This window comes from Myxocyprinus asiaticus, chromosome 7, assembly GCF_019703515.2.
Source record: "Myxocyprinus asiaticus isolate MX2 ecotype Aquarium Trade chromosome 7, UBuf_Myxa_2, whole genome shotgun sequence".
NCBI lineage: Eukaryota > Metazoa > Chordata > Actinopteri > Cypriniformes > Catostomidae > Myxocyprinus > Myxocyprinus asiaticus.
Genome location: NC_059350.1, coordinates 24,715,753 through 24,735,673, shown reverse-complemented (window position 1 = coordinate 24,735,673; position 19,921 = coordinate 24,715,753). Strand labels below are relative to the sequence as shown.

The following is a 19,921-nucleotide window of genomic DNA, read 5'->3' as shown; positions in this document are numbered from 1 at the left end:
GAAGTAACAACGTATATGCGTTTGTGTGTGTGTGTGTGTGCATGAACGAAAATGAGAGAAAGAAACCAGAGAGATCGTGTGTTGGATTACCTGTGTCTGCAGTTCTCGAAACATTGCTTAAAATCGCCAAGATGTAAGTTTAATTTTACTTCTCGCCATTCTTGTATATAGCTTTGCCGTTGCTACACAACTGTTTTATTAAGTTGCCGAGGTCCATTGACATCACTATGTGTCAGGCTCATGAGTATGTGTATGTGTGTGGGAAACAAAATGTGTGTGTCCATGTGTGAGAGTGTAAGTGGGGGGGGAGAGAGAGAGAGAGAGAGAGAGAGAGAGAGAGAGAGAGAGAGAGAGAGAGAGAGAGAGAGAGAGACAGAAAATTGAAATTGGAAAAAAAAACTAAGATATTATAGATATTGTTTGTCATTCTTATCCGATTAACTTACCCAATGTCTTTGTTTTATATGGTTATTTTGATGTGGTAGCCTGTATAGCTTTTTGAAATTGAAATAATTTGGTGGAGTGATATGGAACTGTTATGCGGTCAAGAGCTGGAACTTCTTCATAGCCGTGCGTTTACTTTAAAATAATTGCACACCTTAGAACGTCTGTCAACCAATCACAATCAAGCATTCAACAGACCCGTGGTACAAATATATAAAATTCATATTTTAAAAGTATTCTATATTTATATTATTTAAGATATATGTAACCCAAGTAATGTGCGTAAAAGTAACTTACGTAAAGTCAGTAAACTTACGATTAAATTGAAAGTCAGTAAATGTAATCAAGATTACAAGAATTTAAAATTAATATAAGAATTTAAAATGTAATGTGTTACACAATTTTGACTTAAGTAATTAAGTTACATTTTTGATAAAACATCATTTAGTATGTTTTTTTTAAGCAATCTGAATTATGGGGACACTAGAAATGTCCTCATAAACAACATTTATAGCGTAATACCCTTGTAATTACCAGTTTGTAACCTAAAAAAAGACCTCGTAAACAACGAGTTACACACACACACACAAGAAAAATGAATCAAATTTCTCCAATTCAACTACTTATATTAGCTACTGAAATGGCATTATAGTCCATACAATTCAGTGATTGTGCACATTCAGACATAACACAGTTTTCTCATAGCAGTAACAAAATAACATTAGCAGAGCACACAGCAGAAAAGAAAAGATAATCTCTAACCACTTTATCCTCCTTGAGTCATGCAGTCCAGGAAGCAGAGAGTGAAAGACAAGCAAACAGAGGGAGTAGGGGGAAGGAGAGAGGGGTGAAAGAGAGAACGTGTGAAATTAAAATTGAAAATAAATGGTGAGAAATGGAAAGAAAGAGTGTGTGAAAAAGAAATGTGGGAAAGAGGGAGGGAGGGAAGAGTGGGTAGAGGGAAAAGGAGGAGGGAAAGTGTTAGTGAAGCAAACGAGTATTCTCTGGGGCATCAAGACAGACATATGTAATAGGGCACGCCCTGACAAGGACAATCAATAATGTTTTACTGTGCACATCAATACGCGTTTAATACGCATCGAACTCTACTAATTACAAAATAGTATCTGTGAGTGATCAAAGGTGATTTTCATACATAACAGCAAACATGTGCAAAAATATTCATGTATGGTTCTGGTATAGATGAAATGTGAGAAGAAACTCTAAGATCTCTACACATGAATTCCACACATGAACATTTATGAGGGTCCAAGCAACCTCACAGGATGCTTGTCCAAGACTGTGAGACCTTGCTGAATCCATGTCTGTTATTTTGTTTCGTTAAGTTTAAACAGGTAATCCTCTGCACGTTGTTTGGTCGACAAATTGTGTTTGATTGAGAAGGGAAGTCAGCATTGAACCTAAGGATGATATATGAAGATATGAGACTTTGTACCTGTAATGCTCCTACAGGAAAACTCAAGAACTGCATGTCTTGGCCTTTTAGAAATTACTGATTTAGAGCCTAAATTTTGAATGCTTTGTCACAAATTTATCTGTACTGTGCGAATTACCAGAAGACAGAACTTTCTAAAACTGTACTGAAAATGTCAGATTTTTTCTGCAAAGGAAACTTAAACTTGACCATTAAGAGGATATGAAGGGCAAAATGAAATGCTGAAAATACTCGTATGAAATCTCAGATCTGCAATTGATTAATTGTCAAATTTTCTTTAATTTCATCCTAAAAATGTAAAATGTTGCTAATAGCACCATACTGTAGTACTGTACCAAAATTAGCAAAAAGATGATTTTGTACCATTTTAAAAATGTTGGTATCACGATATTTCGTTTGTACCATATACAATACAACCCTATTGCATACAGACATACAATATATCGTCATGGTTACTTTCGTAACCTCCGTTCCCTGATGGAGGGAATGAGATGTTGTGTCGATGTAGTAACACTAGGGGTCACTCTTGGGAGCCCAAAACACCAATGGGAATTGGCGAGTGGAATTTGCATGCCACTCCCCCAGACATACGGGTATAAAAGGAGCTGGTATGCAACCACTCATTCAGGTTTTGTGCTGAGGAGCCGAGACCAGGTCCCTGCCATTTCAGTGGGTAGTTAAGCGTTGTGGCAAGAGGGACACAATGTCTCGTTCCCTCCATCAGGGAGCGGAGGTTACGAAAGTAACCATGACGTTCCCTATCTGTCACTCACTCGACGTTGTGTCGATGTAGTGACACTAGGGGTCTCTATACAAAATGCCACAACTATCTGAATTGTGTTACGTGAACTGGCGGTGCGTGACGGGCAGACCGCTGTGTGCCTCTTAGCCAGCGCACCAGGCCATCACGTAACCTCCCCCAACGCTCTTATGAGCATCGAACGGTCCTTCAGGAACAAGTTGACTGCCCAACAATAGGGACAGGCTAGCCCAGCCGTGGCCTCTTTTCCTCTTTTTTCTCCTCAAAAAGAGTGGAATTTGTTAACCGACTGAGAGCTATATGTGTCTACGTCGGGGGGTGTCCCTCTCAAGGGGAAGACACCGCGGAGACCACACCCCGCCCAAAAAGGGGGGGGGGTATTTTGAGTGGAATACGTCACATGGTCTTACCGAGTCTTGTCGGAAGTATGTCATGTGGAGAGGTCCCATGGTAGGTCCTACCCGAAGGGGGAGGAGTTTCTACAAAGCACGGCGACCGGGGGCAGAGGGGCCTCTGCCCAAAGAAGATGCAGTTTACCGACAGGGAAATGATTTCGTGGAAGATATCACATGGGGTCGCCTTTGGGGAACCAGCACACGTGGAGCACTTACCTCAATACAGGGCCTGGGTCTGCCTCCTCCTGGGGCAGCGCTTGCAGGTTCACCACCTGATCCCTAAAAGGGATCGTGAGAACCTTGGGCACATAGCCCGGTCGGGTCTCAGGATCACGTGAGAGTAACCCAGACCGAACTCCAGGCACGATTCACTGACAGAGAACGCCTGCAGGTCCCCTACCCTCTTGATGGTAGTGAGCGCAGTCAGGAGGGCAGTCTTCAAAGAGAGTGCCTTAAGCTTAGCTGACTCCAAGGGCTCAAAGGGAGCTCCCCATAGACCCCGAAGGACTACAGAGAGGTCCCACTAGGGGACGAGGCACAGTCTGGAGGGATTCAACCTCCTAGCGCCTCTCAGGAACCTGATGATCAAGTCATGCTTCCCCAAGTACTTACCATCTACTGCATCGTGATGGGCCGAAATAGCAGCTACATACACCTTCAAGGTGGAGGGGGACAGCCGCCCCGCCAGCCTCTCCTGCAGGAAGGATCCGACTGCGCATCTCTGGGAGTCTTCACGTCGGGAAGAACGCCACTTAGCGAACAGACCCCACTTCATGGCATACAGGTGCCCCGTAGAGGGAGCCCTAGCCTGAGTGATCATGTCTACCACCGCAGGTGGTAGGCCACTTTTGTCTTCCGTATCCCGTCCAAGGGCCAGATGTGGAGATTCCAGAGGTCTGGTCACGGGTGCCAGATGGTGCCCCGTCCCTGAGAAAGAAGGTCCCTTCTCAGGGGAATTTCGCCAGGGAGGGGTCTGTCACGAGGATCGTGAGATCCGAGAACCACATCTGGGTGGGCCAGTAGGGTGCTACTAGGACGATCTGCTCCTCGTCCTTCCTGACCTTGCACAGGGTCTGTGCAAGTAGGATCACTGGGGGAAACATGTATTTGCGTAGTCCAGGGGGCCAGCTGTGTGCCAGTGCATCTATACCGAGGGGTGCCTCGGTCAGGGCGTACCAAATCAGGCAGTGGGAGGATTCCCGGGAAGCAAACAGGTCTATCTGTGCTCGACCGAATCGGCTCCAAATCAACTGGACCACCTGAGGGTGGAGTCTCCACTCTCCCCTGAGGGTAACCTGACGTGACAGCGCGTCCGCTGCGGTGTTGAGGTCACCCGGGATGTGAGTGGCTCGTAGTGACTTGAGGCACTGCTGACTCCAGAGGAGGAGACGGTGTGTGACATGCAATGGGAGCGTAGACTGCCTTGATGGTTGATGTATGCTACTGTTGCTGCATTGTCTGTCCGGACCAACACGTGCTTGCCCTGGATCAACGGCCGAAACCTCCGCAGAGTGAGCAGTACTGCCAACAACTCTAGGCATTTGATGTGCCAACGCAGCCGCGGGCCAGTCCAGGGGCTGGCGGCTGTGTGCCCATTGCATACGGTGCCCCAGCCCATCTTGGAGGTGTCTGTTGTAACCACGACATGCCTGGAGACCTGCTCTAGGGGAACCCCTGCCCATAGAAATGCAAGGTCGGTCTAAGGACTGAAGAGGCAGCGACAGATCAGCGTGATGGCCACGTGATGTGTCCTGCGGCACCATGCCCATCTTGGGACTCGAGTCTGAAGCCAGTGCTGAAGCGGTCTCATATGCATCAACCCGAGCAGTGTGGCTGCCGCTGAGGATGCCATATGCCTCAGGAGCCTCTGAAAAAGTTTCAGTGGAACCGCTGTCCTCTGCCTTCAGACAGTTCAGCACCGACTATGCATGCTCGTTCGTGAGGTGCGCCGTCATCGAGACTGAGTCCAACTCCAAACCAAGAAAAGAGATGCTCTGAACTGGGGAGAGCTTGCTCTTTTCCCAGTTGACCCGAAGCCCCAGTCAGCTGAGGTGCCGGAGCACGAGGGCCCTGTGTGCACACAGCAATTCTCGAGAGTGAGCTAGGCTTAGCCAGTCATCGAGATAGTTGAGGATGCAGATGCCCACTTCCCTTAGCGGGGCAAGTTTCGGGCGCCCGCGCCAGGTGGCGGTGCTCTGCGGACACAAGTGCACCACGAGCGCCTTATCCACCTGGGGGATCACCGAATACCCCCTGGCCGCTCCACCATCGAGGGTAGTGAGAGCGAGGGAGCTGAAAGACTGGCACCGGGCAGTAAAAGGTGCCTCCCATGACCTTGTCAGCAGGCAAGCAAGCATGCTGGGGAATGGGAGGTCCATGGGGGGATACCCGGCAGAGGTGGTCCCATTGATGTCCCCAAATCGCCCCCAGTGCTAGCCGATGCGGCCTCAAACCTGTAGGTAGAAGGACCGGTGCGGGGAGCCGCTGAGGTGGCTTGCTTTCGCAACCGCAACGTTGCCATGGTCATGTTCTCGCAATGAGAACATGATCCATCCACGGATGATGTCTCCACGTGGGCAGCGCCCAGACATGTGAGGCCATCAGAAGCGGAGAGATAACAACCTCAACCAGGAATAACACACAAACGGAAAGGCATCTTTAAAAAGATGTTCCGTGTGTGCCGCTCTTTTTGTGAATGAAAATATACTCTTTTAGAATATACTCTCTTTTTTCGCTCTGCCGAAGTGCCCAGGGGGCATTCTCTGCACTCCACGGGTGCAGAGGGGGAGAAGCCGCTGAAATGCGCCGTAAATCCAGCAGTTTTGAGGTGCGTCTTTGGAGGGAAATTGAATTCAGTGCACTGAATACAACCGCTTGGATCCGAAGAGAAAATCTGAATAAGTGGTTGCATACCAGCTCCTTTTATACCCGTATGTCCAGGGGAGTGGCATGCAAATTCCATGCAAATTCATACACACTGACTCTTAGGAATTATAACTGTTTTGTAATATAATTAGCTCAATATGGTTGAATTGCTATTACATAGATTATTCCACACAGAAATCTGCATTCAGAGCCCCACTATTGCTATTCCTTATTGAAAACCTTGAGATGGACAATATGTGACAGTAGGGAACCACACCCAGCAGGGCTGGACGGAACTAAGGCAGATTGTTCCTCAGCATGCCCAGTGAGATGAGTCCATTCTCAGGTAAGTCACTCGAGAGGAGGGGCGGCTGTCTTTAGAGACAGCAGGAAAGGGTGAGATTTTAAAATAGACCCTCTCATGTTGTGCTGCTGGGATCAGTCCCACACATAACCCTGCTGGTGCTGAGCAAAGTCAATGCTCAAAGAACTTTATACAGTCTTTAAACAGCTCAGAGCAGTCAGAAACTATAGGTGGTTCGGCCTTTGTATTTTTTAACTTTGGATTCAGTGTGAAGCCCCATGGCCCTAAAAGTTTAACTTTTGACTCTCCATTCCCTCTAAGCCTGAATTAGTATTCAATAATTTACAAAGATTCAGCAAATCTCCCATCAGGGAATCAAACAGACAGCTGATATGTAGTTATGAGGAAAAGATGGAGGCTTACAAATAGCAGACAAATGATAATTACAAATGAATTACTAAAATGAAACATGAAAATGCAATAAATTATAGAAGTGAAAAAAAGGAAATTACAGTTAGGAAGATAATATGGAGGATGAAAGAAACAGCAATGAAAGAGTGTAGCAGTGGCTCCTCACGTTATTCGAGCGCAGAGACACTCTTCCTCCGCAGCGGGCACAGAACTTAGTCTGGCAGTAGGAACACAGGTGCCCACAACCATCTGCAAATTTGGTCTTGCGGCAGATGCCACAGGTAGGTGCAACATCTTTATGGACAGCCTGCTGTTGTTTAGTCTCTGCCCCAATCTTCCTCACCTGCTCCTTATAACTCTCAAACTGCTGGTGCAGTGTCCTGAAAGACATAATGAAAGAAATAGAGGTAAAGCTGGTTAGTTTGTATGTATTGTTAGAGAAACCAAAAAATATGTCTGTGAAAGAGTGCATGATCTTGAAGTGTCATGTTCCATTTGAAACATCATATACTCTATGTATACAAACATCAAATAAACATATTTAAAAAAGGGGGATTCACATACACTTTAAAGCATACATGCTGCAAGAAATCTTCAATGTTATCCTAAAATCTAACAGCAAACATTGTAGCAATGTTTTGCAGATGAGTAAATGCTCTAAAAATTACAATCGATGAAAACCACACACATCAAATGTGTGATGGACAGTAATGAGCATGCCTGCCAGTGCTATATTTACATCATTTTATGTTCAAAATGCCCAAAATATAGGTAAGTGTATAACAGTCGTTAAAGCCAGAATTCAGTCTCTAGTGACCACGGTAAATACAGCCGTTAAAAAAAATAAATTAAAAAAAATAAAAATAAATTGTAAATTCATTGTACACATTTTTCTGTAAAGAAATTATGTCTCCCACACAGAGCAAAATGTTCGTCTACACCAACCGCAAAATTCCAACGCCTTTTTCAGCCTGTTACTGATATGTTTGTCATGTGTAAATGTACATTTGCAACTGTGGTAATAATCGTTCTTCATTAAATAACATTGCAAAAAAGCAAATGCAAAACATCACCTCTGTTTTTGGCGAACAGCCATGATCTGCAATTTCCTTTCAAAATCCCAAACTTGTATAAAACAGCAACTCCAGTATCCACACTAGCTCTTTAACAGAAGCACACTTTCCATGCCTGTTGGTCTCCATGGCTGGAAATGCTATCATTCTCTCTTGCTTGCCCACATTTGCACTTTCTCTTGTGAAATCAGACAGCAGACTGCAGTCCCAGGTATCTGGATGGTGGTTGTGACTTCGGGGAGCCTTGGCCTGTGATGCTGTATTACGCAGTCAGGATGAAACCGTTACGTGGGAAGTTGACGCCGTGGCAGCGGGGGGGTGAATCATTGGCAAGAAAATCAAAGTAATGAAATGGACCTCTTCAAGGTTAAAGCTTAAGACAATTTTTGGACCATTTCTAAGCACACTGAAGGGCTTGTTTTGTTGTGGAATTAATGTGGCAAATGTCTTCTAAATTCGATTATTTGTAAATACAAAATCATTATCCAGGGAAGCAAGACAAGTGTTCACCACTATAAGTCAACTTATAACGATAATTAGTGTTATATTTGAATCACAAGAAGATACTGATTGTTGGACTCTCCGCTCTATGTGTATGTTGAGATGTAAAGAGTTGAGGCTGCTTTTGGGTCAGTTCTCTCATGGCAGCAGGTGACCAGGGCTCCTGTCATCACAGAAACATAAGTAAGCCAGCACTACACCTTTTAATTTAGAATTTTTTTCTAGTTGTGTGCTCATGTAACCTATAAGAGAGAGAAAGTCAGACTTGCAAATCCTTACTGAAATTTAAACCATCATGCTTAAATTATATCCTGGATTGTCAATAACTGTGTGATGTGTCAAATAGGAATGAGTGATTCCACATATTTTTTTTACAATTGGTTTTTATAGTACTACTAAGTATATTGATACCAATGCTGATTTTTTTTTCTTTTATTTTTTCTTTTTTTTTTTTTTCAATTTCTAAAGGTACTTAAAGGCTATTACCATTATTTTTCAAATCCATTATTTTTTAACATATAATAGGCCTAAATGGTTATGGTTCCTTTGTATCTTTCCAAACCTGTATATTTTAATTTCTTCCATGGAACTCAACATTTCTTTTGCTATTATTTTCACATAAGTGAATGAGAACTGTGACTGCCGAGCCCCAAAAAAGACAAAAAAGTAAACGCATGCCCCTATATGTGTGTCAAAAAACATTTGCACTGTACATAACAGATTTGTATTTACACTGTAGATAACAGATTGTATTAGATTTGCACTACCCATGTGTATGTGTGTACGTATGTATGTGTGTGTCTATACGTATATGTATAATTCGTTTTATTTATTTTTTTATTTTTTTATTATCTCTGTCTTGCTGCTGTTTTTGTATTGTTTTTGTATTGTTGTGTACTGGATGCGCCTGTCACCAAGACAAATTCCTTGTATGTGTAAGCATACTTGGCAATAAAGCTCATTCTGATTCTGATTCTGAGTCTGATTCTATATGCACTAAATTTCAAGTCCTCGGTCTGAAGCCATATATGAGAGCTTTCAAATCTCCCACATTCAGATTTACCACATTGGCCATTCACACAAGAACCAATTCAATTTGAGCTAAATTTTTGTTTGGGGCTTCCAGTGTATGTGCACGAAACTGAAGCAGTTCTTGCATGCATCATAAGTTTGCCATGGCAGATTTGAATACACCACATTTGAAAGCCATCTTATGACATGACAGGACTTGGAATATAGTGTGCAAATCATGTAGAGTACTTTTATGTTACTTTTTTGGAGCATGACAGCCACAGTTCCAATTCACTTCACTTATTCATATGGGAAAGCGCAGAAATGCTGTGGCCTCTTCTTGACAAATGTAAATTTTGACATAGGGTTTGGGAAAAGGGATAGACTTTACAGTTAGGTTTAGGGTTGGGTTTAGGGGTTAGACTTAGGAATTTATTGATTCGAAATTCAATTCAAGTCATTGTTTGGTTGATTTTGCTCTATGGGAATTCAAGTCATAAAGTTTTGTACAAGCCAATTTACGATCTTAATATTGGGTTAACTCGTACAAATTATTACGAGATCAACATGAGATTGGGTTTCACAAATCCATTATAATAATTGTCACATTTATTTTCAAGATGAGTACCTCAGGATGAGTAAAAGCTAAATTAGTTCACCTATATTTTGCTAACACAGTTCATTTTAATGCTCATGATAGGGGGCCTGGGTAGCTCAGCAAGTATTGACGCTGACTACCACCCCTGGAGTCTTGAGTTCGAATCCAGGGTGTGCTAAGTGACTCCAGCCAGGTCTCCTAAGCAACCAATTTGGCCCGGTTGCTAGGGAGGGTATAGTCACATGGGGTAACCTCCTTGTGGTTGCAATTAGTGGTTCTCGCTCTCAATGGGGCACGTGGTAAATTGTGCGTGGATCGCAGAGAATAGAATGAGTATCCACATGTGGAGTCTCCGCAGTATCATGCACGACAAGCCACATGATTATTTTATATTTTTATGTCAGGATTGGTCCTTTAATAAAAATGTGTGTCAAAATATGTCAAGATCGATCCATCCTTTACTGATGTCAAAAGGATAAAATGTTGCTGATACTTTAGCCAAAACCAAGCAGTCCACTGGTTCACTAATCTAGAGAACTTTTCCATCTGGACGGTCGCTTTGCTACATGCTATAAACACCAATATAAGTTTACATTTCTGTAGGGACAGACTGAGGCTAGCTTTAAGGGTTGTTCATGAACTTAGATCTTTCTACATATTCCCAAAAGGCAAAACAAGTCCTAAAATATCTCCAAGGCAGCCTCTGATGATGTCACTGTGAGGTAAACTTTGTAACTTGTAACTTAACTGTTCTAAATCTTAAGAGCAGACCAAAAAAATAAGATTTATTTGGGACTCCAAAAGACAAGAAGAAACTTTTAAAGTTTTAGGAAACCTCTGAGAACTTTGAGCATTCCTTTGTCTAGTCTCAGTTTGTTGTGTGACAGAAAATTCCTTGTGGGATTGGAGAACACGGGGATGTCCTCATTCTGCCAAGAAAGTAAAACGCAATATAAGGACACCCTAATTCTTAACTAAAATATAGTAAACTTGTTTCACTTAAGAAGGTAACTTCGACGCTGCATCAGAAGCTGATGCTATGGGAGCACCCCCCCAGACTCTGTCACCCTATACCATCATGCCAATTTAATTGGCTGGTGACGCTTGGTGCTCCAACTATGCTGACAACATCATAGGCCACACCATCATAATTTTCCTCTTTCAGGGCAGCTTAGACATCTATCATGCTCTGGAACCCTAAACCCAACCCTGTTGATCTCTATGTTGATGAGCTGCTCCCGTCTCTTCCCGATTGCTTCTCAGCAGCTCTGCAGGGACCATATGAGTGAGGCGCAAGAGGTGGGGATATAGGGTGACGAGATTTTAGGAGGGTTTGTCGCAGGTTCAATCCTTGCGTGCCTCCTTTTTCTACATATTAAGTGGTTTGCCCATTCAGTATGAGCCCTGTATATATATAGCCTGGTATGAGCCCTCGCTGACACAGCGCTCGCTGAGATTGATTGTGTTCATGAAGAACACATGAAACTCGACACACTTTGCTCTCAACTCGCTTTCGTTCTGAAAGCTGAAGCCACTTCCCATTCTTCCCACTAACACTCCTCTATAGCTTCCAAAGGACCATATGAGTGATAGACGAGAGGATGGAATACATAGAGTGGAGATTTTAGGAAGGTTTTTTCCCGGGGGTGGAAAACAGGACAAAGCAGCCTCTGAGACTGTGTTGCTTGAATTTTTCATTTTTAACCTTAAAAACAAGGTCAACTGCACAAAGAGCGTATTGATTCCCAGTCAGTAAGTTTCCTTCCTAGGAATAAAACTAGGCACGGTTGTCATGTCAGCACACATGACCGGCTAATGTGTTCAGTCCATTCTCCTACACTTGACAAGGTTCAAGCTGGAGAGAAACCTGCCATTGAAAAAAATGTGAAAGGTGTTCACTGTGTCGGCCTGCCTTCGAGCTTTGCCACTGGTGTTGCCCTTTTCAAAGTTGCATGGGAACGGGTTTGTGGCATGATGCAGGTCATTCTGATGCCTACTTTTATTGTTTTGACTGCATGCCAGAAGACTACAGTGTCACAACATGAAATTAGACCTCGTTGCGAGGCATGAATGCTGAATAGGCCCTGTGGAGTAGTTTCTTCCACATTCCCAGGACAATGCTCTTACTTTCCCTGCCGTTGTATGCCAGGAATGAAAACACTATTTCAGTCTTTGCTGTTGGCGGTATTCCTGAAGTCTGTCATGCCCCAGCACGACTGACAGACCTTATAGTGGCTGCATGAGGCACAAACTTGTTCACAAAAGTTAGCAAAAATCCACCTTAGCCAATTTGATTGTGCTGAGCAACCACTCCCCGACGGTGGGTGGTGTTCAGCCGCTGGTGGCCACACACTGAGCACAGTCGAGCACGTAATGTGCTTTGGTTTGTAAGATGACCGCCTCACCTCAACTGTGTTCTGTCCAACATACAGTGTGGGATGTGCTGAATTTTATGTTCAGAAGTACAATACCTCTTCGCCAAAGAAGCGATACAGGAAGTACCAGTGTATGAGGTACAGAATGGCTTCTACAGCTGCTAAATTTCTGGTCGGTGGTCACCAAGTAGGATGGTGGTCTGTGGCCTATGCTGGACTCGAGGTGCTTGAATTGGACACTTATAAGTCTCCATTCAAGGTAGTTAGTCAGAGAAAGATTTCGTCTCATGTCCGTCCACTGGACTGGTTTTTGTCAAGTTAATTGCAGATGCAAATGTGCAGACACCCCTTGCTGCAGGCCATTCTGGAGATTTGCCTTCAAAGGTACTGCATTCCGGTTAAAGGTCCTACCCATGAGGTTGCCCTTGGACCTACGCACATGTATGGAATATGTTGATGCGGCGCTCACTCCACTAAGGCCGAGTGGCATTCGTGTTACGTCAACAATTGGTTGATTATAGCTTAATAAAAGTTCAAGTGTTTAAGCATAGAGACCTATTCTCATACATTAGGACCTCAAGGACAGCTGGAAAAAGAGTGTGTGAGTGTCTAGTCAGCAAATTTTCTTCTTAGAAATTAAAATCGACTTGGTAACCATATTGGTACCTGACAGACAAATGTGTTCAGTCCATTCTCCTACACTTAAAAAAGGTCAAGCTGTGAAGTACCCTGCCGTTGCGTCAATACCAGCGAGCACTCATCACCCTTGATGACATGTTGGCCTTTGCCTTAAAATGACGTGTCACTCTTTAAGCCATGTTAGCTAGTGGAGAATTCCCCAGGATGGGGGAATGGAGACTCTACCCTCAATCAGTTCAGAGGAATTGGGAGGTATTTGAGGAAGCCAAGGTGCACCTGTTTGCCTCCCCGGAGACCATGCATTATCTCCTCTGGTACTCCATGACAACACAAGCTCCACTAGGCTTGGACGCTTTAACTCACAGATTGCCAGCTTAACGCAAATATGCGATTACCCCCATCTGCTTGCTAAATTTGTGCAAGATAAAGGAGAACAAGTATACAGTGATACTAGTTGTGCCAAAAATTTCCAACAGCACTGGTTCACAGAGATGGTAGGGCTGCTAGATGCTTCCCCATGGGAAATTCCTTTGAGGACAGATCTGCTCTCTCAGGCTCGAGGCACGATCTGCCATCTATGGAGACTGCACGTATGACCTCTGAATGGGGCTCTTTGCTGATTGGTACTTCTCACATGGTAGAGACCCAACACATTGCCCTGTGCAGATGATACTCTCCTTTTTTATTAGAGCATTTGGATGGATGACTCACTCTATCCATGCTCAAGGTATACGTCACAACCATAGTTACTACTCATGACCTCTGAGGCTTGTATATAGGCAAACACCCTCTGGTCAGCAGATTTTTGCATGGTGCGAGATGGCTGAGACCATTTTTCACCCAGCACTGTTATTAGATGCATTTAAGGATTCCCCATTTGAGCCACTAGAGGCGTTAAGCCTACACATACTCTCACTGAAGACTGTCCTGCTACTCGCTTTGACATCAGTAAAATGTGTTGGGGACCTTCAGGCCCTTTTGGTTAGCAACTCTTGTTAAATTTTGGACCGGGCCTGTCAAAGCCTATTCTCAAGCCCAGAGAGGGTTATGTGTCCAAAGTACTAGCAAATCACTTTAGGGCTCATGCTGTTACCTTGCAGGTGTTCTCTCCTCCTCCCTTGGAGTCGGACTAGGCTAAAAGACAGCAAATGCTCTGCCCTGTAGGGCATTACACATGTACATTGACCAAGGGAGTCAATTCAGGGTATCTGAGCAACTCTTTGTTTGCTTTGGAGGCTGCTCATAGGGTTTGGCCATCTCAAAGCAAAGGAACTTTGTCACTTGTGTCACTAGAAGACATATGCCTGTCTGCAGGCTGGGCTTCCCCCAACACATTTTCCAGGTTTTATAACCTGCATGTATCTTCTGTCTTTTCCCAGGTCTTTACAGGGGAAGAAGGTTGATCACTGACCAATTGGTTAGTATTGGTGTTAGATCAACAACTATAGTCTCTCCTTTCCCAATGCTGTGAATGAGAACCTGTGTGCAATGTTTCAATACCCTGTTGGCTAGTATAATTGTACAAAATCCCTTGGCTAGACAATTGCTCAGCTTCCCTCCTTCTCACTAACCGAAAATATGTGTTGAGACATTGCTCTAGTACCTAGCATGGCTAGTGACTGTCTTGGATAGAGCCATTGGTTTATTGTCCCCAATTTCCTTCCTATTTCTCAATAATGATGTGGTAGTTACAGCAATGCCTTTTACTACCCTGTTGGCTAGTGGGCATTGTACATCAGTCAAAGTTACCTTCTTGAAAGGTAACGTCTTAGTTAATTTCGTAACCTTGGATCCCTGAAAGGAGGAAATGAGACGTTGCATAGCTGTGTTGCATCTGCCAAATATATGCATTCCCTTCAGTCGGAAAATCCTGATGGTGTGGCGCTGGGCTCCAGCTTATATACCCACAATGACATCAGCATAGGCAGAGCACCAGGCGTCACCAGCCGATCAAATTGGCGTGATGGTATAGGGTTTCAAAGTCAACACCCCCTGAGGGGTGCTCCCATAGTGTCAGCTTTTGACGCAGAGTCTCGTTCCCTTCTTTCAGGAAACCAAGGTTACGAGAGTAACCGAGGCATTTGCATGCATGATGAAACCAGTTATGGTTAAGATTTGTAGAATGACAGAACTTTAAATGCCCCTTTAATTGTCCCTTTCTGATGCAAAATCAGATTAAACCACTTCACTCAAAATATTAACAATTAAAAGACAAAGGCTAACCTCAATCTCTCTCCAGGTAAGAGTAATTATAGAGGTCTGGAAGAGGAAAAATTGTCTCTCTTTTTCCATCCCCAACTTTCAGCTCCTCATTGATCTAGTTTTCTCACATTCTCTCTCATGATCCATAGATGGCTTCAAGTTGTCCCTCAGACATCAGAACTTCTCTCTCACTCCCTCTTTCTCTCAGGCATGGCTTGTCTGGTAATTATCACTCATTAATTACACCAGAAGAGTAAGTGTGAGAAAGACAGCAATGAAGGATGGACAGATGGATGAATAGATAGAGGTAGAAGGGCAGCAATGAAAAGGGAGGAGAGAGGAAAAGAAGGACTATTTTTGTCTTGCCTGCTAATTTCCCGGCTGACGCCTTGCACTTAAAACACTCACTCACAAACACACACACACACACACACACACTGTCTTTTTCTTCCTCTTATTTCTTTTAATGTAACATAGATGCCCTCTTTTTCTATATCCCCAGCAATATTTTTTACAAGAATCCCACAAATGCTAATACCAGACTCTTTCACGACCAATACCTACCACACCCATATACACAAAGAAAAATAACTCAATACCATAAGACTTAAAGGTGCACTCAGTAATTTTTTACTGATTAAAAAAGTATTACTCATAAAGCAATTAACTGTAATTTTGAAACATATGTATAAAATCATGGCCACAGTCATATCAGTAACCTTATAAAAGCTGTTTTATTGTACATGGAGAGGGTCCCCTCATGGGGGTGCCATGAACGGATCATATAGCTAAAATCTACTCACTGTTGTAACCACCCTGTTGTTGGACATTTTCATGTTTTTAATTAATCATGGCTGACTTTGAATAGTGAATTTTACATCAGTTCAGAGTTATTGAGTTTGAATGATGCTGCATTCATGCCCCTAGGTGTCAGTGTAAGTCCACGACATAGGCCTACATAATTACTGAGTGCACATTTAACACATGCATGATTTTTCTCCCCAAACCACTTGAGCACAAACCACGCCCCCCAGTCATGACTAAACCCTCAGGAATGTTTTCATTGGTCATCTTAATCATGCAATCACCTGTGATTAATTCAGACTCCAGAAAGATTGTGAATGGATCCGATGCCGACCAAAGGTAAGATAAGCCTGCCAGCAGTTTTCAATAAGGGCGTGGTTTGCGCTCAAGTGTTTTGGGGAAAAAAATCATGCCACACTTAACACGGCTTTCACTAAACATAAAAATGATAATTAACTTAGAAATTTTTATTTGTAGGATAATCAATAAACAAAAGTAAAATGGGAATGTTTCCTGCAAAATAGTGTGGATCTTGTTATGTACTGTATTATCTCCCATTTTCCCCATGAGTTGACACCTCAAATGTGACCTGATCAAAGACATTAAACGTATAGATGAAATCACTCTGACGTCACACTGCGGACCACCATGCAGATTTTGCTCAAATGAGCATTTCTCACATTTTCTTCAGAAAATGTAAAAATCTAGTGACTAATACGGTTTGGTTAAGGAGTTAGACTTTATGGTTAGGTTTAGGTTTGGGGTTAAACTTAGGAAAAATCGCAATAACATTGTTAATTGATTCGTTAATTTGCCCCTATGGGAGTAAAAGTCGTACATTTTTGTACAAGCCAGTCTTGTACTATTTTTATGACTTGAGATTGGGTTGATCTGTGTAGAAGCATTCTGGCTGATACAAAACATGATCAATGCATGACATGGTTTTAAATGTATGATCAATAGTTGTATCTACTCTTGCCTCATGTATGTAATAATTGTATTGCATGTTTGATAAGGATATATTACTTTCTTACACCAATAGCTATCTTTAAGAAAGAAATGGCCAAAAAAAAAAAAAAAACGAAATAAGTATAAAACATATACATGTAGTGTATTACATATTTTACTTTGGCTGTTTGTTGATAGTGTTTAATGCTGCAACTGCAGGGAGGTTTTATGTATTTATAGACTAAGTGCTTTTTGTAATGGACCCTATGCCTACTCTCTTATTCTCTCTTTCACTCTCTCTCTCTCTCTCTGTCTCTCTTTCTCTCGCAATCTCTCAGTCTCATTCTCTCTCTCCCTTTACTTTTTCCTGGTATTCCCAGCTTCCTGTGTCCTTTTCTGATTTTCCATTTTCTGACAGAATTACTTTCATCTGTTTTCTATTCACACACACACACACACACATGCACACACACACAGACACACACATAAATACAGACATATACAGCAATGTTTTCTTTGGGCAATTGATTCCATATGCTGATATTTTAGCTGTGTGATTGAGACTCAGTAAGCATTACATTAAGTAAACTGGGAATTTTACTGACTAGTCAGTCACTCAAACACACACACAGAATTCCCGGTCAACCCATGCGGAATGCTTATTCATTAAAGGTTCTATCAGGAAGACTTTCAGACTTGAGTGAAATTCAAGATGACATTTATTTGATGAATATAAAACAGAAAATGTAATGTCTCTCTTTGGCGTAAGCCCCGTCTGTTGTCCGAAGAAGTTGTACTCAGAACCGTCATATCCTGCCGGAGATAGGAGGCAGGGGCGAGGAGCCTACCGGTCTTGACTGGTGGTGGTGGGGTGGTGGAGTTTGCCGTGTTAGCACAACTGAAACAGCAATGTGATAGAATGTGAGCAGACTCATAAAGCAATGTGTAACATATGTACATTTAAGGCACTACTTTATTACACTATACAAATGAGTCATGTAGCTGATTAATATCCAATGTGATGTGTGCATTCGAGTGTTGGGAGTTCCGACTGTTCAACTAAAACTTGTGAAAAGCAACAAGTCCATCTCTGCTTGTTTATTATTATGTCGTTGTGTTAGTTAAGGCCACCGACACAACAAATTGGCGACGAGGAAAGTTAATGTGAACCTGCGTTTCACATGTCGTGAAGAACTGCATAGACACGGAGGATTGGAGAAGAAAACGGAGCTAGACACTCGCATTGATGAGCAGCACCAATCAAGCTAATGGAGGCTTGAGCTACAGTGTAATTGAGCACAAAGAGAAACTTCGTATACAGATAAGTAAAGGGGAACGGTAGAAAAATGGCGATGATAGGAACAATCACTGCATTTGATAGTAGCATTGAAGATTGGGCTACTTATATTGAAAGAGTGGAACTTTACTGTGCAGCCAATGAAGTAGCTGACGATAGGAAAGCCACAGTTCTGCTAAGTGTTATGGGAGCAAAGACTTACGGGCTGCTGCGGAGCCTATTAACCCCCGAAAAGCCAGCGGATAAAACATTTAGACAAATAGTAGATACTCTACAGGGGCATCTAAACCCAAGACCATTGGTTATAGCTGAAAGATTTAAATTTCACAAACGAAATCAGAGCAAAAGTGAAAGCATTTCTGAGTATGTGGCCGAATTGAGAAAATTATCAGAACACTGTCAATTTGGAGCCAGATTGTCTGATGCCTTAAGAGACTAGTTTGTGGCTTGCATAATGAGGGAACTCAAAAGAAGTTACTATCTGAAAAAGACCTCACTTTGGAAAAAGCAATGAATGTTGCCATATCAATGGAAACAGCAGCGAAGGGGGCATCAGAAATTCACCAAAAAGCAATGAAAAGTGCTATGAATAAAATGTCACTGAAAACAAATAGAAAATGTTACCGTTGTGGAAAAACTTCCCATGGTCCAAATGGTTTAAAGATAAAGAGTGAAGAAAATGTCACAAACAAGGTCACATTGAAAGAGTGTGCAAAGGAATTAAAAAGCAAACAGACAGAGTGTACTCTGACAGAAAACCAAAAATCGGAAAATACAAAAATGTACGCAAAATGACAGAGCACAGTCCTGATGAATAAAAAAGTGACACAGATTCAGAGAGAGATTTGACATGCCTTGATCTGCATCATGTGGAAGAAACAGAAGACCATGAAATAATATGGATTTCACCACAAGTGGCAGGAGTGAAACTCAAAATGGAGTTAGACACAGGCTCAGCTTTATCAGTGATTTCCACAGAGAATTAAAAAAGCTATACTCACACATACCACTAAAGAAGACAAAGAAACGATTAAAGACTTACACTGGACAACTAGTGCTTTCCAGAAGGAAAGATAAAAGTCACAGTCACATACAAGAATAAAACATCTCAACCTCTATGTAGTGAGCAATGGTGGACCACCACTGTTTGGACATGAGTAGCTAAGGAAAATCCGTCTGGACTGGTACATCATTAATGCATTGGTTGCATCAACAGAGAATTGCAACAGTGACACCTGTAGGAGACTATCAAAAATATTGGAGGACTCAGGACAAATGTTTGAAAAAGGACTGGGAAAACTGAAAGGCATCAAGGCAAACATTAAAGTAGAGGACAATGCAATCCAAAAATTTCACAAGTCCTGACCTGTACCTTATTCCATATGACCAGCTGTAGAGGTGGAACTAGACAACTTGGAACAAAATGGTGTCTTGTCCAAGGTGGAATGGAGTGTATGGGCAACACCCATAGTCCCAGTTATGAAGAAAACATCTAACTTAAAGCAAGAAAACCTAAAAAGGTGCATATTTGTGGCAACTTCAAAGTGAGTGTAAATCCAGTGCTCCACACAGTACAGTATACTTTTCCCTGCATTGAGAACATTTTTGCTTCCCTGGCGGGAGGCGAGCGCTTTACAAAAATTGAGTTGGCTCAAGCTTATTTACAGATGGAGATTGACGATTCATCAAAGAAATATCTGACGATCAACACACACAAAGGACTATACCAATACTACCGTCTTGTGTTTGGTATTGCCTGGCAATTTGGCAGAGGGCTATGGACCAAGTGCTTCAGGGCATTCCTGGAACCCAGTGTTACTTAGATGACATACTTGTCA

General features: G+C 42.6%; 1 protein-coding gene across 16 annotated transcripts in view; it reads right to left on the bottom strand.

The window, feature by feature from the left end:
* Nucleotides 1-19,921, bottom strand: part of rims1b (regulating synaptic membrane exocytosis 1b) — a 118,366-nt gene that overhangs the window by 85,747 nt on the left and 12,698 nt on the right. For 14 of the 16 annotated variants that reach the window (XM_051703076.1, XM_051703079.1, XM_051703082.1 and 11 more), the window contains exons 2-3: nucleotides 6,802-7,015; nucleotides 1,207-1,218 (exon numbers count right to left, since the gene is read on the bottom strand). In XM_051703076.1, coding sequence (XP_051559036.1) covers nucleotides 1,207-1,218; nucleotides 6,802-7,015 — 226 coding nt within the window. Of the gene's footprint in view, nucleotides 1-1,206; nucleotides 1,219-6,801; nucleotides 7,016-7,708; nucleotides 7,949-19,921 lie in introns of those variants that run through there. The other 2 variants (XM_051703084.1, XM_051703078.1) reach the window with 2 other exon arrangements.